The 24,253-nt window shown below is 35.7% G+C and overlaps 1 protein-coding gene across 1 annotated transcript; it reads right to left on the bottom strand.

Moving 5' to 3' along the window:
- Positions 1–2,777: 2,777 nt before the first annotated feature.
- On the bottom strand, positions 2,778–23,147 carry LOC120780794. Its single transcript, XM_040113042.1, has 3 exons — positions 22,988–23,147; positions 7,559–7,955; positions 2,778–3,874 (listed from the first exon to the last, which is right to left on the bottom strand). Exons 1-3 carry the CDS (start codon positions 23,145–23,147, stop codon positions 2,842–2,844), a joined length of 1,590 nt encoding a protein of 529 aa, XP_039968976.1. The 3' UTR covers positions 2,778–2,841.
- Between the last annotated feature and the right edge of the window lie 1,106 nt (positions 23,148–24,253).

The raw sequence follows: 24,253 nt of genomic DNA, 5'->3' as shown, positions 1-24,253 counted from the left end.
AATTGTAAAAAATGCAAATTTGTGGACTCTAATTTGTAATAGTAAACGAACTTTTTAATAAAGTTTAGTCAATAACGACTTACGATCTTCGTCACCAGAAGATCTATAGTATATTTATATTCGATCAAGGACTGTTAACTCGTTTCAGATTTAATTTATTGGCATATGTATTTCTTCTTACTTTTTATTCCAACGAAATTAAACAAATTTTATTAACATTATAAATATTTTTAATAATTTATTTTTGAATTATTAAGTTTTGCATTTTTCCACACCACCACTGAAGTTTGCAATAAGGCGCGTTACCGACTTTTTTTTAGGTGTTCGGTCCCCCGGTAGGCCTATTTTCAGCTTCACAACTTAAAATAAAAATAAATAATAACTTACATAAAAATTTAAATAAAAAATATTGCACAAAATAATTTAATAAGATTTTTAAGCTCCCACAATAGATGCATTCATCCTATAACTCTATTAAATATATTAAAATATAGAAACTAACTTTTAGAAGGGGGAAGAAGTTACCTATGTGAAATGCACAAAAATTTGATGTGCCGAAAATGAGGGCTGGCTGCCTGCCTATTAAAAATTCTTAAAAATAAATAAGTTCTAATTCTTATAAAAAGGTATTTTAAAACGTCGGGTTGTGAATTTTCGCAGCAATAAAAAAGCTCTACATCTCCCATCATACTATGTAATTTTTTTGAAAATCCTACAAGATGACAACAAGAATCAAAATTGTCATTCAATATTGCATCAAGTTTTTTCAAAAAATCTATGAAGCGTTCAGGAGCTTTTACCAGATTTGATGAATCGTACACTTTTTCTTTTGTAAAAGTGAATGCGTCGTCAGGGATCTGATCTTTTTCAAAAGGTGGCAAAGGTTGGGAACAATTATGCAATTTAAAATATTCATAATACATATAACCGCAAAAATATGCAAATGAATTTCGCTGTAGGAAATCGCTTTCAATTACATCGATTTCGATACAATTCCTAACATTATACAGTTTTCACAAATTTGACATGTCTAAGGCCCCAAGATTGGCGGAAAAGGTCAGAAAACATAGAAGGAGTTGTTTTTGTGTTCAATCCTCCCCCTTTCCTAATCTGTCCGAAGTAGTGTTCTAGTTCGTCTTGGCAAAGTCTTCTTGTCTTGATATATTCAAAAGACATTTTTTTCTTAACCTCCGAAAACAGCACATAACTTCGTTATTTTTCAATATTTTTGTAAAACAAACATAAAAAATAGCCGAAAATATACCTTATTATGTCCAAAGAACTTCGAAAATTTCGATTAAGTACTTTCTTTAAAAAATCAGGAAATTCGCCTAATTTTCCATGGGTAACACTGGTATAGACCCTTAAATATTTGATGAATGTACATATATATAAAAATTCACCCAAGTGTCACTAAATACCTAACACATATTCCAAAATAAATTCATACCTTGCTAATTCTCTCACTCAAGAATTCGGCATTCTTCTGTAAACACAAACTTATTAAAAACTTCGACATATTTCTAATATATTTATACACCTTACCTTAATCTTTCTTTATTTCAGCAACAACACTTATTCACAATATAAACAATAAAAACTTATTAATAACACTAATATAATAACACTTCAACATTTCTGTTTAAACTCAATTTCCAATTGATTTTTCCTATAACGGCTAACGAATTGTCAATTTGTATACATATGTATGTCAAACGACAAATTACCACACAGGATTGTATCCTACTGCATGCAAAAATTTAGAAATACTTGAAGCGTGTTTAAAAATTGCACAAAAAAAAACAACTGATTTAACATTGAACAACAAGTTATATCCCAATCAAATTGAATATATGTATGTATATGCAAAGTAATTCAATATAATCACTTAAATAACGCAAACACTTGCATAATTGAATATCTTTTAAAGTCTCGATCATCAAAATTTAAAATTTATATGCTGTTTAAATGCTAGCACAACACCATGATTACCATGAAAGTAGCAAAAAAAGTGTAACACAACACCCTAAGATTTTCTAGAGGTGAGTATACATATGTATGGAGTCATGTGTAGAAGTTCACGCAAGTGAGGAAAGTTCTCTGATCGCCATTCACTTGGGAGCGGCCAGAAACGATTCTTTTACACATGGCTCAAGCAGCTCACTACTTCCGGTCTTTGACCAAGTATCCTCTGGGTAGCCTAAGAACATCCGTTCGAAGGTGAGCTAATGTGAGAAGGCGAAACATTCCCTATGTTAATAAAGTTTAAGCGTTTTGCTTCACTTATTCCTTACCTCGGGTGGGGGGGCAATAAGTGATAGCTAACGGCTCCTTTATTTGAAATATTTCCTTTTAATTCTTCTTTTACCCCTTACCACTGGTGGGGGGAAGTAAAATTTGTAAATAAAAGGAATGTTTTCGATTGAGATTTTCTTTCAAATCTGATCTTTATTTCGTATTTTTCTTGCTTATATACAATTTGTAAAACTATCTTATCTATCTAAATATATGCGTATGTGTGTATATTATATGTATTGCAGCATATTGTTTATTGTTGCTTGACATGGGGTTGTTTTGATACATATGTGTGTGTATGATAATCTTATCTCTTCTCTAAATTTATGACATGTGTCCCTATGCATTTTTGTTTTTATTGCATGCGCATTGCATGTAAATGCATTATGTATGTACATATATATGTTTATTAATATATAAATAGATATTTGTATTCAGTAGAATTTCGGCTTTGCTGATAAATAAGCATGTTCAATGATATTTGAACATATTGCCGAGGGAAAGAAATGATTATTAGTGGACTGTATTTTTTATGTAATTAATATTCTACCGGTTGGGAATATTGACAATGATTCTATCAGCATGATTCGCTTTACATTTATAACGGAAATATAGTATTAAAAGGCATAGTATTACAATTACTACTAACACTAAAGATATATGTCCGCTATGGTTTCTTAAATTTAACTCACTTAATTTTAATTCGTTGTTGCTGATCTTGTCAATGTCTTCTCGTAGCTTTCTCTGCTGTTCGTTGTCGTCTATTCTACTTATTTGAAGAGTAGTTATATGGTCCTCCGCTATTTCCTTTATAGTTGTCACGATCGGGTCCAACGTCGGTTTGATGTCGCTCTGCATTTTAAATATTTGCATACCGATTAAGGTGATACTTTCATATCTTGCAGTACAGCCAGCTTTGATTGAAAGAATTCCTTGTGCCGGAATATCCAATATCTGCGTTTTGCCCTTTTGACAGTCTAGATGGATCGTAGAATTTTTGAACACTTTAAAGATCCAGGTATTTTCTTCAAAGAGTTCTGACCAAAATATTGATTTAGTCACTTCCTCATATTTACAGTTGGTGTGTCCGCTTTTTAACAACGCTGAAAGTTCGCATGTTTGATCTAAAGCAGGTTGCCATGGGGATTTTCCTTTGCATATTAAATGGTTGTTGAGGCTTTTTGTACATTTATTTAATTCTGCTTGTGACATCAAAAAATATGAGTTAAGTCCAAAGTTGTAAACTAAAAATTCGTTTCTTAGTTTTGCTTTTAATAGTCTTCCATTATATTCATGTGGAATTACTATTAGTTTGTATATTTCAGATGATTCACTTTGAATTAAAGGTAGTTCTGCCTTTATGACTAATTTATCGTCCACAATTAATCCTCGTGTTTTCATCAAATTGTATACATCTCTTAGTTGTGTGTTGGTTTGTTGTCCAGGTATTAACAACTTTGCTGGCAGTTTGTCCTTTATTAACATCAGTTCTGTTTGTAATTGTGTTGGAGTCAAAAGTGTTGGATTTATTCTTCCTTGGTTTAAATCTATCAGCAATTCTATTACTGCATTTTGTATTTTTCACATTCACTCAATAATATGGTAATTTGAGTAACTAACATTTGAAATTGAATCGCCATTTTATCACGATTTATGTCCTTTATAATTTCGGATTGATATTTGTTTATTTGTGTTTGGATTTTAAAGAACTGCGAATTGACTTCATTCAAATTTTTATTTATAATGTTGGCTGTAGAGTTTATTAAGGATATTTGAGATTTTAGCCTGTTCTTGATCTGATGTTGATTAGAAAGTAACGTTTTAAAATTACTTTCTATTACTTCTTGATCATCTGTATCCATTAATCCAAACAGCATGTTGTAAATTGAACCGACCCATTCTAATGGAGCTCTTTTTTGCCTTTTATTGTATACAATCAAATTATGATTGTGACTTAAATCTTCGTAACGTCTGCCTAGTGATAATGATATGACATTACATGCCTTTTCAAACTGGGATAATAGCTGGCAATGATTTTTTATTTTTTGAATGCAATTTGGCAACATATTATACTGTTCGAAATATGCATTAAGATCATAATATATGAGCAAATTCCAGGTAGATGTGATTACATCCATTTTTCCCAGTGAGTCCAGATAGATTGTAGTATTTTCAGGAAGTTTGCTCACTGTTGCACTTCTTTCTTGAGGAATGTGTATGTTCATACCAAGAGTACTTGTTGCCATGTAAAGAAACGCTAAGATCAAGAGCGCAAACATACTTACAGGTTGCTTCTTCATAGGTTTGGTTGTGATTGCAGAAGTTCTTACGCCATTTCTTTCTTCATTATTGTCTGCTTTTTTTATAAGTGGACATAATTTGTGGATTGATCTTTTCAATGTGTTGTTGGAAAGCTTTAACGTCACAACTCGAACACGTCCATCATTTCCTGCATGCGTTTCTATAACTTTTCCAAGAGGCCATTTGGTAGGCTGTGTATTTTCATCTTTTACAATAACAATATCTCCTTCTTTTATATTATTCGCTGGAATTTTCCACTTATTCCTTTGTTGAAGTGTATGTAAATACTCATCTTTCCACCGATTCCAAAAATCTCGGTGAATTTTTTGTATTAATTTCCATTTATTTAACGAAGAAATGTTTACATCTGCACCCGAAGAGGGAATTGATAACATAGGTTTTCCTATTAAAAAGTGTCCTGGTGTTAACGCATCTATTCCATTATCATCGTTTATATCATATAATGGACGCGAATTTAACGAAGCTTCTATTTGTGCTAAAACTGTTGACATTTCTTCAAAAGTTAGCTTAGTGTCTCCAACTGCTCTTTTTAAGTGGTATTTCATTCCCTTTACTCCTGCTTCCCACATTCCTCCAAAATGTGGGCCTGCCGGGGGAGAAAAATGCCAAGATATTTGTTCATTCGCTAAAATTGATGATACTTCATTGTTATTTTTACTGCATGTTTGAACTCCTTATCAATACATCTGCTGGCTCCAACAAAATTTGTTCCATTATCGGAGTACATATGAAGACTCTTTCCTCTTCTGGCAAAAAATCGTCTTAACGCTGCTAGAAAAGCTTCAGTCGATAAATCGCTTACAGCTTCTAGATGCATTGCTTTTGTTGAAAGACATACAAAAACTGCTACATATCCTTTGAATGATTTTTGCCCACGGCCTTTAGAACATCTCATCTGAAACGGTCCAGCATAGTCAACTCCGGCGTAGGTAAAAGGACTTGATGGTGACACTCTGAATTCTGGTAAATTGCCCATCATTTGTTTTGCTGTGACTTGGTTGTATCTTATGCATTTGCAACATTTTCGTATACAACTTTTGATTGCATTTTTCAACCCTATGATCCAGTATTGTCTCCTTATTATTGCTTCTGTTAATCTGTTTCCACCATGTAGGGTGGAATGGTGAGCATCTTTAATTATCAACGAACTCAAATAGGATTTGGAAAGAATTATAGGATGTTTTTTGCAATACGGTAATTCTGCGTTTGTTAGTCGTCCTCCCACTCTCATAATGCCATTTTTATCTAAAAATGGATTGAGGTGGACGATTTGACTTGTATTGCTAATGTGTTTTTCACTCATTAACTTATTTATTTCATTTTTAAATAACTGTTTCTGAGTTTGTTGAATGATTATGTTTCTAGCTGATTGGAGTTCCTCTGCAGATAAGTTTACGGTTTGATAATTTCTTTGTTTTTTCCCAAATCGTAGTATATATGCCACAACCCTTTGTAATTTCAACCAACTAGAATATCTGCTAATTAAATTATCCATAAATTCGTTCTGATCCTTTGATGTTAACAATATTCTTGCTGAGTTGTTTGTTTTGACTTCTGGCCATTGACTTTCAGATAATTTCAGCCATTTTGGTCCATACCACCAAATGTCTAGATTTGATATTTTCTCCACAGAAATACCTCTTGATGCAACGTCTGCTGGGTTGTCTTTAGAGCTTACATGTTTCCACTTCACTTTAGAAGTAAGCATTTTGATGTCTTCAATTCGATTTCTTATAAATTTGTCTTTATTTTTGAATTTTCAATCCAGCTTAGAGTTATAGTTGAATCACTCCATGCATAGATTGCTTGACATAAGCTTATTGTTTTATCACTTTACTGATCAATTTAGCTAACAAGTGTGCTGCGCAGAGTTCTAATTTCGGAATTATTTTTCGATTTTTGAGTGGGTTTACTTTTGTTTTTGCTGTTAAAAGTTTAACATTGTTACCCTTTTTTATGTATATAACTGCGGCATAAGCTCTTTCTGAAGCATCGCAGAAACCATGCATTTGAATTTGAGAGTCCATACAAGTTCCTATCCATCGTGGAATTCGTACATTTTCTATTAAATGCAATTTCTCTATGAATTGCATCCATTCCTTCTGTAGGTCTTCTGATAGTTGATTATCCCAGCTAGATTGCAGTGTCCAAAGTTTTTGAATGTATAACTTTGCAATTATAATTATGGGAGAAAGCCAACCCAGTGGGTCAAATATTTGTGCAAGCTGAGAAAGAACACTCCTTTTTGTAATAGTTTTTGAATTTTTTAAATTAATTTTAAATTGGAATTGATCTTCCTGTGGATCCCAATGCAGTCCAAGTGTTTTTACAGCTTCATTTTCCTTTATTTGTATGACTTCATTGTCCCCAGTATTAGATACATATGTTATTAGTAATGCTGGTTTGATTTGATAACCACTTCCTGAGATGAAATCCAAATTCCTGAAGATGATTGCTGATGTTTCGTTGTATATATTCACATTCTTCTACTGAATTTGCACCGGTCATAAGATCATCCATGTAGAAGTCCTCTTTAATTATTTTTTGTAACTTTTCAATTGGACACTTATTAGCGATTTCAAATAATGTACGCACTGCTAGATATGGCGCAGATGCGGTCCCGTATGTTACTGTTGTTAACTCATATTCATCTATTTTTTGCATATTACTTTCACGCCATACAATCCTGTGATATTCCTGATCCTTTTGGCTATTTTAATTTGCCTGAACATTTTTTCAACATCAGCGGTGATGACAACTTCCCAAAGCCTCCATTTAAGTAAGATATCGAATATGTCTCTTTGTAATTTGGGTCCAGTACACATGATATCATTAAGACTTCTACCATTTGATGTTTTTGCTGATGCATCAAATACCACTCGAAGTTTTGTTGTTATATTATTTTCCCGAATAACAGCTTGATGAGGTAAATAATATTTACCTCTTTTGTTTGTCATCAACTTTTCTCATATGGCCAAGGTCTATATATTCTTTGATGAATTTGCTGTATTCTTCTTTGAGTTTACTGTTGCTCTTGAATCTGTTTTCCATTGATATTAGACGCGCTACTGCCTTCTTACGTGATTCTCCTAATTCTTTATCTTTTTTGAATGGAATTTCCACAATAAATCTGCCATCTGCATCTCTTTTGGTAGTTTCTTCGTACTGCTTCAAGGTGGTGTCATCTTCTTGTACATCATCATCAGTTGATATGTCTTCGATTTCCCAAAATCGTTCCAAATTAGTTACCGCTGTCGTTATTTTGCCAGTAACTTTTGCTTTAACTATGCCAGATAATATCCAGCCGAATTTCGTCGCTTGACCAAGAACACCGTGATCTTTTTAATTCCGTTTTCAATTATACTGCTGAATATATCTCCTCCAATTATCATATCAATTCTGTCTGATTTGTTGAATAACGGATCAGCAAGAGTATAATTTTCCCAAATTTTAAAGTTGTAATTAAATGAGATATCCGGTTGTGCACTGGTTAGAACTGGTAAAACTACGGCATTTACCTTTTCTTTGTAGTTACTTAAAAATCTTGGTTTAATTTCAACTTGAATTGTAGCTTTTGATTCACCAACTACAGCGTCACTTAAACCATATAGTTTTGTTTTTGTTTTCATCCTCGGAAGTTTTAATATCTGTGCTGCTTCTTCGGATATTGTGGTTATTTGTGATCCTTGATCTATAAGTGCGCGTAGCAATATATATTCTCCACTTGCTGTCTTTGCTCTTATTTGAGCTGTAGCTAGTATAACTGCTTTTGCGCTATTTGTTGTGGACATAACTTTTTTGCTCTCTTCGGATTCAACATGTAGGGTGTCATGATGATTTCGAGAACATTTCGTACACTTGATGTTGCTGTTGCAAATTTCTCCCCAATTATGATTTAGGCACCTGTAACAGATTTTGTTGTCTTTTACATATTTACGTCTATCATCAATGGTTATGCTTTTGAATCTTCTGCATTGCTGTAAAGTGTGACCTACAATTTTACAATAGGAACACATCTGCTTGATTGGCTGTCTTGTATTATTGAAGGTATTATTGACTTTGAACATATGTTGTTTACGATTTTTATTAAGATGTTCTTTATCAGCCACTGCTTTCAATGTTTGAAAATGTTGATCCAAAAATCTCTGATGTCCGATAATTGTTGAATTTCTCTCGTCTTTTTAACTGTTTGCTCATATAACTTCAGTCCTTCTTTGTCTAACTTCCGGACAATTACACGCGCAATAAATGGATCAGCATGTTCAATGCTTATTCCCTGTGACTCTATAGCATTAAGACACTCATTTGTTGTATCTAATAGTTGACTCACGCTTTCAGCATTGTCACTATTTATATTTGGTTGATCCATTATTCTATCCCACTGTGTTGTGAACAGAATTCTTTGGTTGTCATACCTTTGTTTTAGCAGACTCCATGCAGCTTCATAATTTCTTGTTGAAATTTGTAGGTGCTGAATTAATCGCGCAGCTTCGCCTTTTAAGCAGAGACGAAGACGCAGCATTTTCTCTGCGCTTGGCAACTGCTCGTTATTGTGTACCATTTCTTGGAACACGTTATAAAAATTTGCCCATTCTTTAATATCGCCATAGAATATTGGAATTTTTAATTTTTCCAAATCCAAATTAGGGCGATAAGAAATTTGAGGCTCTTCTTTTTTTAATTTCCTTTTTAAATTCTGAAGATCTTCGTAATATTCGTCACATATTTTTTCGAATATGTCTTCAATTTCAACATTAAAATCTAATTTGCTTTTTAGATTTTGGATGTCATTGAATAAGCAGTCTAAGCCTTTTATTTGATCGTTGTCAATCGTTAGTTCCATGCTTAGATCTTCCATTTTTCTTCTGAGGTTTTCAATTTTCCTCATGAATATGGAAGTTTTTGATCTGGATTAGTGCATCGTATTTGAACTGTTTCAATTTGCCGATCAAATTCGACTAGAGGCTTATCTTTTAAAATGCTCATCTTTAATGCATTGATTGCCTCTTCGATTTTAATCATAGTGTTATTGTATTCATTCTTCTTGAAGTAATCTTCTTCTCCTATGCCATCTGCCATTAACTTTTCGTGGTTGGTATCGAATTATTTTTGGTACTTTTCAAGAATTTTAATGTTTTCTTCAATTTTTGCTTTCTTTAATGCCTTTCCTGAAATGGTGTTGGATGTGGACAACACTTTTTCGGCTAAATCTGCCTGGGCATCCAGAATTTTCTTTCTGTTTATACCCATTTCGAGAATTTTTTCGCAAAACTTCTCCTATTTATTGATGAACTGCTTGCTTTTCTCCAAAGAAATCGTGGGAGGTATTTGATTTGGTCGCCTAGTTGACCTTGCTGTGCCTCGACTCACAGCCGCTGAATATTTTTTGGATAGCAGTTAGATCACTGCGTTTAGTCTCTGCTAAAACGGCTTATGCGATCGGTTTTAATGCGGGAATATACACCCGTCTTACATATATTTTTATTTTGTCAATATGCGGGAATATACACCCGTCTTACAATTATTATTTTTATTTTGTCAATATGCGGGAATATACACCCGTCTTACAATTTAATTTTGCCTGTATTTGTATTAATAACAGGGCTTCTTTAATTTTGGCTGAGCTCTTTTTTTTTTTTTTTAGGCTCGATTGGACCAAATATATATTGATAAAGGTTAAGCGTTTTGCTTCACTTATTCCTTACCTCGGGTGGGGGCAATAAATGATAGCTAACGGCTCCTTTATTTGAAATATTTCCTTTTAATTCTTCTTTTACCCCTTACCACTGGTGGGGAAGTAAAATTTGTAAATAAAAGGAATGTTTTCGATTGAGATTTTCTTTCAAATCTGATCTTTATTTCGTATTTTTCTTGCTTATATACAATTTGTAAAACTATCTTATCTATCTAAATATATGCGTATGTGTGTATATTATATGTATTGCAGCATATTGTTTATTGCTGCTTGACATGGGGTTGTTTTGATACATATGTGTGTGTATGATAATCTTATCTCTTCTCTAAATTTATGACATGTGTCCCTATGCATTTTTGTTTTTATTGCATGCGCATTGCATGTAAATGCATTATGTATGTACATATATATGTTTATTAATATATAAATAGATATTTGTATTCAGCAGAATTTCGGCTTTGCTGATAAATAAGCATGTTCAATGATATTTGAACACCCTACATAGGGTTGTGCGCTGGGTTTGGGACCCGCCACGTAAAAAACAATACCAATGAAAAGGAAAACACAGCCTCGGATGAGAGACCCCCCTTTTGATGACGACCATGGCAAACGGAATAAGGACTACGATTTGAGGGCATGCACCTGGAATGTCCGGACCCTTAATTGGGAAGGTGCCGCTGCCCAGCTGGTTGATGTCCTCGCAAAAATAAAGGCTGACATCACCGCCGTCCAAGAAATGCGATGGACGGGACAAGGACAGAGACGAGTAGGTCCTTGTGACATTTACTACAGTGGCCATATAAAGGAGCGCAAGTTTGGTGTTGGATTCGTGGTGGGAGAGAGACTCCGTCGCCGAGTACTATCATTCACTCCGGTGAATGAACGTCACAGCCACAATCCGCATCAAAGCGAGGTTCTTCAACATATCGCTGATCTGCGCCCACGCTCCGACGGATGAGAAGGACGATGTGACCAAAGATGCCTTTTATGAGTGCTTGGAACGCACTTATGAGAGATGCCCCGCCACGATGTCAAAATCGTGCTTGGCGACTTTAACGCCAGGGTGGGCAAAGAAGGTATATTTGGCACTACGGTCGGTAAATTCAGCCTCCACGACGAAACATCCCCAAATGGGTTGAGGCTGATTGACTTCGCCGGGGCCTGAAATATGGTTATCTGTAGTACTAGATTCCAGCATAAGAAGATTCATCAAGCTACCTGGCTGTCTCCGGATCGAAAAACTACCAACCAGATCGATCATGTTGTGATAGATGGAAGACACGTCTCCAGTGTTTTAGATGTGCGTGCGCTCCGAGGTCCTAAAATCGACTCGGACCACTATCTTGTTGCAGCTAAGATTCGCACTCGCCTCTGTGCAGCAAAAAACGCACGCCAACAAACACAAGGAAGGTTCGACGTCGAGAAGCTGCAATCACAACAGACAGCCGAACGATTTTCTACTCGGCTTGCACTCCTGCTCTCTGAGAGCACTCGTCAACAACTCGGTATAAGGGAACTGTGGGACGGCATTTCAAATTCCTTAGGTACAGCTGCAACCGAAAACATTGGTTTTCGGAAAGAGCAAAAGAACAGCTGGTACGACGAGGAGTGCTGTGTCGCAGCGGAGAGAAAACAGGCTGCCTACCTCGCAACGTTACGATCGACCACTACAGTTGCGGGATGGGATAGATACCGAGAGTTGAAGAGGGAAGCGATACGCATTTGCAGACAGAAGAAGAAAGAGGCCGAAATGCGTGAGTACGAAGAGCTTGATAAGCTGGCCGACAGGGGTAATGCTCGAAAATTCTACGAAAAAATGCGGCGGCTTACAGAAGGTTTCAAGACCGGAGCACACTCTTGTAGAACCCCCAAAGGTGATCTAGTCACTGATGCCCAGAGCATAGTTAAATTATGGAGGAACACTTCTCCAGCCTGCTGAATGGCACTGAACGCACAACACCAGGAGAAGGAGAACCCGATTCCCCAATCGATGACGATGGAGCAGACGTTCCATTACCCGACCATGAAGAAGTTCGAATAGCAATTGCCCGCCTGAAGAACAACAAAGCGGCAGGGGCCGACGGACTACCGGCCGACCTATTCAAACACGGCGGCGAAGAACTAATAGGGAGCATGCATCAGCTTCTTTGTAAAATATGGTCGGACGAGAGCATGCCCAACGATTGGAATTTAAGTGTGCTATGCCCAATACATAAAAAAGGAGACCCCACAATCTGCGCCAACTACCGTGGGATTAGCCTCCTCAACATCGCATATAAGGTTCTATCGAGCGTATTGTGTGAAAGATTAAAGCCCACTGTCAACAAACTGATTGGACCTTATCAGTGTGGCTTCAGACCTGGAAAATCAACAACCGACCAGATATTCACCATGCGCCAAATCTTGGAAAAGACCCGTGAAAGGAGAATCGACACACACCACCTCTTCGTCGATTTCAAAGCTGCTTTCGACAGCACGAAAAGGAGCTGCCTTTATTCCGCGATGTCTGAATTTGGTATCCCCGCAAAACTAATACGGCTGTGTAAACTGACGTTGAACAACACGTAAAGCTCCGTCAGGATCGGGAAGGACCTCTCCGAGCCGTTCGATACCAAACGAGGTTTCAGACAAGGCGACTCCCTATCGTGCGACTTCTTCAACCTGCTCCTGGAGAAAATAGTTCGAGCTGCAGAACTAAACAGAGAAGGTACCATCTTCTATAAGAGTGTACAGCTGCTGGCGTATGCCGACGATATTGATATCATCGGCCTCAACACCCGCGCCGTTAGTTCTGCTTTCTCTAGGCTGGACAAGGAAGCACAGAAAATGGGTCTGGTAGTGAACGAGGGCAAAACGAAATATCTCCTGTCATCAAACAAACAGTCGTCGCACTCGCGACTTGGCTCTCACGTCACTGTTGACAGTCATAACTTTGAAGTTGTAGATAATTTCGTCTGTTTAGGAACCAGCATTAACACCACTGATAATGTCAGCCTGGAAATCCAACGCAGGATTGCTCTTGCCAACAGGTGCTACTTCGGACTGAGTAGGCAATTGAAAAGTAAAGTCCTCTCTCGACGAACAAAAGCTAAACTCTATAAGTCGCTCATAATTCCCGTCCTGCTATATGGTGCAGAAGCTTGGGCGATGACAGCAACCGATGAGTCGACGTTACGAGTTTTTGAGAGAAAAATTCTGCGAAAGATTTATGGTCCTTTGCGCATTGGCCACGGCGAATATCGCATCCGATGGAACGATGAGCTGTACGAGATATACGACGACATTGACATAGTTCAGCGAATTAAAAGACAGCGGCTACGCTGGCTAGGTCATGTTGTCCGGATGGATGAAAACACTCCAGCTCAGAAAGTATTCGACGCAGTACCCGCCGGGGAAGCAGAGGAAGAGGAAGACCTCCACTCCGTTGGAAGGACCAAGTGGAGAAGGACCTGGCTTCGCTTGGAATATCCAATTGGCGCCACGTAGCGAAAAGAAGAAACGACTGGCGCGCTGTTGTTAACTCGGCTATAATCGCGTAAGCGGTGTCTACGCCAATTAAGAAGAAGAAGAGTATATGTATGTAAACAAAGAAAAGGTTTATTACTGTATATACTGAGGTCATTGATTTCAAGCACTAAACAAAAAAATTATTAGCTAGAAATACGACAAATCATCAATTTTTACGCCAATAGACTTGAAATCTGGGTTTCATCAGATTACACTTGCCGATAAAAATTGTAAAACACTGAATTTTTTGTGGAAAACGGAAAATACGAGTTTTGCAGGTTGCCATTTGAGTTGAAAAACAGCCCTGCCATTTTTCAACCAGCAATAAAAGACGTGCTGAGGGAGGAAAATGGAAAGAGCCGTGACGTTTGTCACTCTTGCAAAACGTCAGCCGAATATTGGAAAAATTATAATCAGCCAACTTGAGAGCTTCTTTAGAAAAAACCCATTTTTTTTAAATCAGACGTTGAATTCCTAGGATTTGATATCTTAAAGAGGGGATTAGAACCTACAGAAATAAGGAAAAGACTTAGTCGGCTATGAATTTCCTAAAACATTGCGTTCTCTTTCAGGTTTGTCTGGCTACTACAGGCGTTTTATAAAAGGCTACGTATTAATAATGGTGAAAACAGTGCTGTAATCTTCAGAAAATATACTTCTTCTTTTTACTGACTACGAAAATCTTTTGAATTAACCACGGATGCGTCTTCTCACGCCTTGGGTGCAGTACTTTTAGAGCCTTATCACACGAAGCAACTTTTGTTGCGGCAACTCTTGGTTTATTAGCGAGGGGGCGACGAGGAGAGGAGAATCGCGCCGAGTTTCCAGTGTTCAGCAACTCGCTTTGTGTTCTTATTCGTAGCAGTTCGCTGCGACGTTTTTCGGCATTCGTGTTCTTTCTTTCGTAGTACATAGTTGCATTTGCGTATCTTTTTTTGAAATTAATATTTTGAATATATTTAAAAAATTTAATTTCATCTTTTGGTAATTAATTTGCAAATATGTATACAAATATACATAATATAATATAAATATTTTAGAAAATGGAGTATGAGGAAAAAATCGAATTAATTAAAGATATTGTGAAATGTATGGAGGAAGCCATACAAATTGATTCAGACGATAGTGAAAAGGGTGATATATGTTGGTTTTAATAAATAAAATGTATTTCTTAATTGACAGAGCTAATTAATATATGTGATAGAGTGGCCCAAATACTTATAAGGAAAAAGAAACGACAATGGGTTAAAGTAAAGAGTAGACAATGGGTTAAAGTAAAGTGAAAGGGAATGAGAAAAAAACTCGAGCAGAGTTGCGCAACACAAGTTGCTCGTGTGAAGGTAATGGGCGACAGCAAAAGAGAATCGCCCGAGAATTAGCAACTAAAGTTGCTTCATGTAATCGCAAACTTACAAGGTAGCAGACCCATCACTATGATATCACGAATTAATGCAAACTGAAGAAAGCTACCCTGCAAGACGGGTAGCTGTTAGCAAACGTGTAAACGGCTTGTTATTGTTCACTTTTGCATTCGTTACAATATTTGTTACTTTTGTTCAGAGAGTGGGAAAAAAGTAACACATAGCTATTTGACAAATATCGCATGCTTCCTTGTTCTAACAGAATACATACATTTGTTAGCAAATCTCTTCACAGTATGTTACGGGTAACAAATTGTTTTGTTAGCGCATTGCTTACCTATGTGTTATGGATAACAAAAAGTATTTGTTACCCGAATATCTGTTAGTGTTATTATTTTCGTTATCAATTTGTTACCTATAACATATAAGCATGTTAGCAAGAACAAGCAGTAACAAGATTATCTGTTACCCATTTTTTACTTCTAGCAAATTAAATTCTTTTAAATAAAATTCAGTTTTTTTTATTATTTCGCTTTATTTAATAATAACATCACAATAATCAAATATTTACTTAAACTAATTGCGAGCTCCACGTAATGCTCGTCCTCCAAGTCACCGGTGATGCGGCTAATTGAATGGTGCGTCTTTGTTATACGCATCCAAACGCTCCAAATGATTTCTGTAATATTTAAAATTTTAATTACACACACGACGTTCAATTCACAATGCTTACCTTTTTCTCGTTGTTAATCTTTTTCGTTTACTCTATATAAAAGAAGTTAATAACATATAAGTATAGTATAAATGTATATAAGAAATTAATTATAAAATATCAAATAATGAAATAACGAACTTTCCTCTTTAAAAACCAAAATAAAATGCGCTTTTCGTTTTCTTCTTCTTGAAAAATTGGGCATTCGTCTCTCCTATTCTAGCAAGTTAATATTACAATATGTTTAGAATGTCGATAGTTTTTCTCTATTTCACTTCTTTTGGTGAGTTTTTTCCCATTCAATTGAAAATTCCAGAAAATGTAACAGTGTTAGTGAACAGCTGAAAATGTTTCAATGTGTTTGTGCAATCTGTTACCTCCGTCCTGCAGGGTATGCAGCAAATGAGCGAGAGCTCCTCGCAATTGTTTGGATCCCTCAAAAATTAAGAAATTAACAAAATGGAACAACTAATATTACCATATTTACTGCTCACTAAACGCTCATGTATTCGATATCAGATAAAAACCCTATTGCAAAATTGAAAAGAAGACCTTTGTAGAAGAGTTCTCCTCCAAATTTCATTACAAACCCGGCAAAGGAAAACGTTGTCGCGGGACTGTTGTCAAGACAACACATAAATAGTTTAGAACACAAGGGTATACCCAGCTCAGGCGACGAAACTGTTCACAGAGAAATAAATCCACAGAAGAAATTTCCACTGTTATAAATTATACAAATACAAATTGAAAAACTACAAAAAATCGATTTCAATCACGAATTAGACGCCATATTACTTTTCAAAATATAGAAGAAATTTTTTATCAATCCAACAGTTAATTACTCAACTTAAATGTTACAAATGAAAAAGTTCAAAAGAAAATTAAAAGAACTTTTCCATCAGTAAAATTCGTGCTTAGAAAGTCATTGGCCTCTGACACCTTTAACGAGGAATGATCAGAAAGAAATTCTTCATACGGGGCATAATAGAGCACACCGGCATCTCAGAGAAAACGTTGTGCAAATATTAATAAATCACTATTTTCCAAACATGCGAAAAATGTCAAATGAAATTAAACTTAACTGTAAAATTTGCCAAGAAGGGAAAGATAGTGACACCCTCCAAATCCTGAATTGGGAAAACCCAACACAGACGGAAAAAATGTCTAACTTGCATAGATAAGTTTTCAAAATTTTCAATAGTTCATCAATTCCGTCTAGGTAAATAATTGATATCAAGGAACCTTTAACGAATTATGAACTTTTTCAAAGGTACTAGCAGCGTAATTCTGAGATAATCTCATAACTGATTTGTGAGGCAAAATATGTGAGGTTTGTTGTGAGTTTTATTTTGTGAGGTTATTCTTGCTCAAACCTCACAAGAAAAAACACAAAAAACTCACCAAAAGAAGTGAAAAGCACTTTACCCCCCTCACGCCCCCTTATCGGAAGAGGACTTTTTAATAAACCCCCCTCGACCCCCTAGAGCCACTATAGACCTGTAGGGAGCCCTTTGAAAATGACCAAAAATCGGTGTTTTTGCTCATTTTTCCATACAAACTGAAACCAATGCAACCCAGCCAACATTTTTGTATGGACAATAATTCAAAATAAAGAAACCCAAAATGTTTCAGTGCAATGTATGTATATACATATTTAATTGCATCTATTAATGGTACAAATTATCTATTAATGCTACAAAAAATAACCCTAGTCGGTCCAACACCCGGGTGTATCAGATTTTTTCGCATAGAACACCTTTTCGCGTTGGCGGCCTTCGGCCGCGCTTAAAAAAAAATAACCCTAGTCGGTCCGACACCCGGGTGTATCAGATTTTTTCGCATAGAACACCTTTTCGCGTTGGCGGCCTTCGGCCGCGCTTCAAAAAAAATAACCCTAGTCGGTCCAACACCCGGGTGTATCAGATTTTTTCGCATAGAACACCTTTTCGCGTTGGCGGCCTTCGGCCACGCTTCAAAAAAAATAACCCTGGCCGGTCCAACAACCAGGTGTTTCAGAATTTTTTTCGCATAGAACTCCTTTTTGCGTTGGCGGCCTTCGGCCGCGCTTTAAAAGAATAACCCTGGCCGGTCCAACACCGGCTACGCCATCCACAGTATTTTAGCATTGAACACCTTTTCGCGTTCACTTCATACATTTATTGCTAACTGGGTTTAATTTATTCCCTTTTGTTCGTGCTTTCTCGGTAATTTGACAGTTGAAATTAGGCAGTCATTTTGGTTTTTCGCATTATTGAACTCAATGCAGAAAAAGGTGTATTTTATTTAAAGATTTACAAAGAAATTAACAATCAAAAGTAATTAAAAACATTACTAGTGGTTTTTATAATTCATAAGCAGGCATGGGCAAAGTCTTAGCAGGTGCTAAACGAGCGTAAGCTATCGTATACGTACACACACCGATTGTCACTAACACGCACAAGCGAAGAGCACTTACGATGGAACAAAGCGATGTTAAAATCAGTCTGCAATCAGAAGTTGAAATGAGCAGGTTGATGCGCACGAGTTGTATGCCGTATATAAATGAACACATATGCGAGTATAAACATGGAAGACCAAAAAACGTTTCAGACAGAGTGGGAATTTGAATTTTTTTTTCTTTTGAATAATTCTGGGAAGCCGCAGTGCTTGTTATGTCAAAAAGTTTTAAATTTTGTATTTAAACAAAATTTAAAAAGACATTTTATAATCTTTCACAAAGAAATAAATAATTTAAATAACGAAGAAAAATTAATAAAATTCTTTGAATTAAAACACGTATTTTTAATTAACGCAAACGTTAATGAACCAAGTTATGATTTAAATTCGGCATTTTTAAAAGCATCGTGTATTGTAAGCTACGCATTAGCAAAGAAAGGAAGACCCTTAGAGGATGGGACTTTTTTTAAAGAAATGGCAATAGCGGTGCTTCATTGTTTTGGGGAAACTGGAATCGAATTAGCAAGAAATATCAATGATATTCCTTTGTCCCTTCGAACAGTTACCCGACGCATTGGAGATATTTCAAATTATATGTATTTAAATTTAAAGAAAAAAATTTTGTCCTCCAAATATTACTCGATTGCCTTAGATGAAAGCACTGATATCCAAGATATTAGTCAACTTTTAATTTGCATAAGGACCGTTGATGAAAACTTTAATGTCTCAGAAGACATGCTTTGTTTGCGAGGATTGCACAAAAATGCAACCGGGAAAAATATATATAAGGTTCTACAAAATAATTTGTTCTCATTTTCTGAAAAAGAAAAATTATCATCCATTTGCACCTACTATGATAGGCAAAAAAGATGGTTTGATTGGACAGCTTATTCGTAATAATATTAATATTTTTACTTTCCATTGCATTTTGCACCAACAGCAACTATTTGCAAAAAGTTTTAAGGTGGGGAATGTAATGGAAACTACAGTAAAAATCATTAAAAAAATTCGCGGTGGACATAATGCTCTCACCCACCGAAAGTTTCGTCAGTTTCTGGAAGAAACCGAAGCAGAATTCCACGATGTTCTGCTTCACACCGAAGTGAGGTGGCTTAGTAGGGCTAAATGTCTAGAGCGCCTATTTAACCTGAAGACAGACGTTCTTTTGTTTTTTGCGGAAGATACTTCCGTGGATACAAAAGAATTAATTAATAATTTAAATAATCCAAGTTTTTTGTTAAGTTTTGCCCTTTTGTGTGATATCACCAATTTTTTTTTCGCAATTAAATTTGAATATGCAAGGTAAATACAAATTTATTTTTGATTTTACAATTGCTATGGATGCTTTTAGAAGACGTTTGGAAATTCTCGAAGAACAATTTCGAGCTGGAGTATTGGATAATTTTAAATATACTAAAGAAATATGTGACCGTTTTAATATGCAACAAGAGTTACGACAATATTTTAAGTCCTTTGAGGATCTTAAAACTAACCTAGATGGCAGATTCAAAGACTTCATCAAAGTTAAACGTGTAATAAGGTTATATGAGAATCCTTTGCTCTGTGACATCCAAGAGCAAGAGGAACATTTACACAAAGAGCTCAGTCAACTTCAGAATGATATCAACCTTCCTTTAGACCGTGGTATTCAATTTTGGAAAAATATTGATGAAAATAAATATCCTATTTTAAAAAACGAAATTTATAAGTTGTACTCAATGTTTGGAACCACATATATTTGCGAATCTGCGTTTTCTGCTATGGTATACATAAAGAATTCCTATAGAACAAGGCTTTCAGACAAACATTTAGAAGACCTGCTTAGAATAAAGGTAGCAAATTTTGATATAAATTATGACGACCTTCTTAAATTTATTACAGAATGAACTCTTTTTTTTTGACACTCGGATAATTGTTTGAAATTAACTGACCTCTTGAAATGTGTATTCATAAACTTTCATATTATAATAGCTTTCATTTTCTAATAGCTTTAACTTTATTGAAGTTTCGTTATATATTTAAAATATTCGATGAATTCAAATATAGATTTATATTTTCTTTTCATATACAAATTTAATTTATTTTTAAGTTTTTAAATGAATTAGATTACTAATTTATAATTAACTAATAACTTAAATTTTATTCTTGCTTGAAATGAAAAATAATTATATTTTATATTCAATGGTTTATGCACATATTCTTAAAAATGTGCATATGTATATACAAGTTAAAAAACGTTTTGTTATTTTTATTAAAAAAAATGTTTTCTGGGAGCTATGCTCCTTTATTGAATTCCACTTAAGAACTAAAATTAACAATTAATTATACTTAACTCTAGACCTATGTTTGCCGCTGCAACGGGTACGGAGTTTGCTGACGCTGCGCTTCCCACAGGTTGGCACTTCGCTGACGCAGCGCTTCCCCCACAGGTTGCCACTACACGTGTCGCACTCTCAGCGATTTAGTGGTGTCATATTATATTACTTTGTATCATATGATATTAGTGCATCATATGATACTTTTTGAATGTATAAAAGCTAACTAGTCCCCTTGAAATTCAAACGTCCTCGTTTGAACCTTTAGGTGTATTAAAAATTTGGTTGAGTCCTTCTATTGCGGTTTGTGACAGTTTATTGGGTTCCTCTTCCTTTTGTTTCATCAGAAGATTCTTCCCGAAAATTAAGGCGATGATTATTAAAATTACGATTAGAGTGATGCTGGTTCCGAATTTAACTCTGTTTGCTGCTTCTAACAGACTTACTTCCTTTGTATTGTTGAAGTTAAGTTGTTTCAGCATTTCCAGCGAGAGGAATTCTTCTATCTTGAGTGGTGCGGATGGCGGTTGTAGGATGGCTGGTAGTGGTTTACTTGCTGTTCTTTCTTCGCTATAGAACTTTTTCCCGTTGATAGCAATGGTTACGTTGGTATACAAAATGATGAAAGTCCCGTTTAGAAATGTAGATTCGTTGTTTATTAAAATTTCTCCGTTGTATTTATTTAAAAGTAAAATTCCAGGTCCCATTTCCTCTATAGTTGGGATATGCTGATTGTTGACCTCCGTGCAGTTTGGCAAACGACTTTTTAAAAGATTAATTATACAAGTATCATTACTTAAATCTACTACATTATTACTTAAGCATATTTGTAGGGAATTGTATTTCTTACAATAATTTTCTATTCCATAAATTCCCTTTTCGCAGTTTAAAATTGTATTAAAATTTATCTTATTGATCCTCCCGTTATTTTTTACTGCCCTAATATCTAATGTTTTACAATTTTGGTTATCTACGGTTGGGAGGCTAACAATATAAATTATAATTTTGCTATTAGTTGCAATTTTTATTTCGGAAAATTCGAGTGCTTCGTCTAAATTTACATTTGGAATATTGTCATTGTCTATTACTTCTTTCACAATATTTATTTCTTCATTTGATAAAATAAAAGAGTTTATTATGTTGGCTTTTGCCCAATGTATTGGGTATGCAATATTTCTTCCATAATTATTTCTAATTTATATTTTAGCTGTAAAAATGCTTCAATTTCTAAACTTTTTTCATTTTGCGTGGTTTTAATTATATTATTTGTAATATTGGTTATTTCGCTGATTTTGCCAATTGTAAGTTTGTTAATTAATACCTGATTATTGTTATTTTGTAAGACATTATTTATTTTATTTGAAATTATTTCGTAGTCTTCATGGTCAGGACTTCCTGCGATCCATTTCCATGCGCTACCCAGGAAATTTAACGATCTTTTTATTTTTGTTCTACTTTGAGATTGTTAAGTTGGGCTCTTATCTGTGTTATCAAGTGGCATATGAAGGGATAATTAGGGTTTTTGCGGATAGTTTCAGTTTTGATAGTCGCTTCTATGTGGTCAAGTGTGTCCGTATATTTTTCTATGTCAATTTCATGTATTATCCTAAATGTTCCTGTTTGCAGTCTAGCTGTTCCCTTTTCTATTGTTATTAATTGGGAGTTTGAGTAGTCGAGGATCTGTACTTCCGCCAGGCATAGCGGTAGTAGTATTATTAGGTGTTTCCAGCTTTCCATAGGATGTTGTGATGCGCTCCGGGGTTGTCCCTTTTCTTTAACAGTACTGAGGTCCCTCGGCGTTTAAAAATCCCACGTTGCGCGTTTTAGCCGCTCGTTAGCACAGTATTTATTGTATTTTCCGTTGTTACACACTTTTTTTTTTGTTTTTTATCTCACGGAGCCTTACTTTTTTATTTTCAGGCTTTTCTTTTTTATTCACAATCACTACCGTTCGCCACTCGCGAAGCCTTACTTTTTGTTTTCAGGCTGTTACTATTACGCGCGCTGGTCCCTGCTCGGGCGCCAGTTAAAAAACGTTTTGTTATTTTTATTAAAAAAAATGTTTTCTGGGAGCTATGCTCCTTTATTGAATTCCACTTAAGAACTAAAATTAACAATTAATTATACTTAACTCTAGACCTATGTTTGCCGCTGCAACGGGTACGGAGTTTGCTGACGCTGCGCTTCCCACAAGTTGGCACTTCGCTGACGCAGCGCTTCCCACAGGTTGCCACTACACGTGTCGCACTCTCAGCGATTTAGTGGTGTCATATTATATTACTTTGTATCATATGATATTAGTGCATCATATGATACTTTTTGAATGTATGGGGTGCTAACTTACATACGTATTCGTAGCAAGGCGGCTTCGTGCGACATAGACCTGCTCGTTCGACATCTGCAAGCAGACTGATTATTTTTGGTTGCTGGTACGCTTGGTCCCACAGTAAGCGCACTAACACAATCTCATTTTGTGATGCTTGTTTGATTGTGATGGTGCCCATCCCTGTATATGTGTAATATGTGATTTATGTGACTGAAGTACTTTCGCGTAGTACTCCTTTCTGCGTTGGCGGCCTTCGGCAACTCAGGATGTTCACTACGAGTGTAAAATGTAATTTTAAAATAAAGATTTCTTCGGTAAAAAATCGGTTAAAAGTGTAAAATGTGGATTTATTTAAAAGTTTATAGTTTAATTTAATTAATTTGAAGTGAAAAATGTGAGTAAAGTGTGTTTAATGCGTTAAAATAGCTTGTTGAAATGTTCGAATTTTGGGAATTTTTGAACTTCGAGATCGAATATCTCGTAAACAAAGCGTTTTATGTTCGTATATTTTTTAATCAGGGGGACTTCCTCTTTCCAACGGTACGATTGCGGCGCCAAAGAAATCGGAATTGTGCCCTCGGGAGGGCTGTTTCGCTTTCTTACTTTAGCTCGCCTTCACACGGATATTTTTTAACTACCCAGGGGATACTTGGTCTAAGACCTGAAGTCGTGAGCTGCTTGAGCCATCCACACATTTTGTGAAATATCTACTAAGCCAAAACCCCACATACTGTCAAACCGTTATAGCAGATCACATCGAACCTATAGAGGAAACTGACAAAGGTCTGATAGTTGTAAACAAGTACCTTTTTTGTTGTTGTCATTTTAGTCCACATAGTCAAAAGGCGCTGAAAACGCAACGTTAGTATTGCAATCTTAAACAACGCTCTTAACGAATCCGTGGGCGTTGTTGTTTTACCGGATATCTTATCCCCGTTAGGATAAGGATTATCTAGGTTGTCGTCGACGTCATTTAACGGGAGGCCTAAGAGACGTGCTGTTACGACGAGGTCGGACCAAAGGGAAAAGGGTATCAGATTTGTGGAAATCCGATTAATTAATCCGTACCCACCTCCTCTTCTAGCAGAGGAATAGTTAACATATCACATTAGCTCACAACAACAAATGCAGTTATGTCTGTAATTGCAACGCAAACAACATCAAAAGTGCGAGGCTCAAATTGCAGACAACAATGGAAAAGCTTGCCAGTATCAAACGATATCAATAGCCCCAAACTGTGAAAATTGCCGAATGAAGAGTTATGAGAGCAATACACGCGAAGTG

This window comes from Bactrocera tryoni, unplaced genomic scaffold, assembly GCF_016617805.1.
Source record: "Bactrocera tryoni isolate S06 unplaced genomic scaffold, CSIRO_BtryS06_freeze2 scaffold_25, whole genome shotgun sequence".
NCBI lineage: Eukaryota > Metazoa > Arthropoda > Insecta > Diptera > Tephritidae > Bactrocera > Bactrocera tryoni.
This window is presented reverse-complemented; position numbering and strand designations above follow the sequence as displayed.

Coding starts and splice junctions, on each gene's coding strand:
- LOC120780794 (XM_040113042.1), bottom strand. CDS start 23,147: ATGGGCACCATCACAATCAAACAAGCATCACAAAATGAGATTGTGTTA. Junction 7,956..22,987: donor GCCTTGCTACGAATACGTAT/GTAAGTTAGCAC, acceptor GGAATTAAAAAG/ATCACGGTGTTCTTGGTCAA. Junction 3,875..7,558: donor GTTGATGACAAACAAAAGAG/GTAAATATTATT, acceptor GTGAATGTGAAA/AATACAAAATGCAGTAATAG.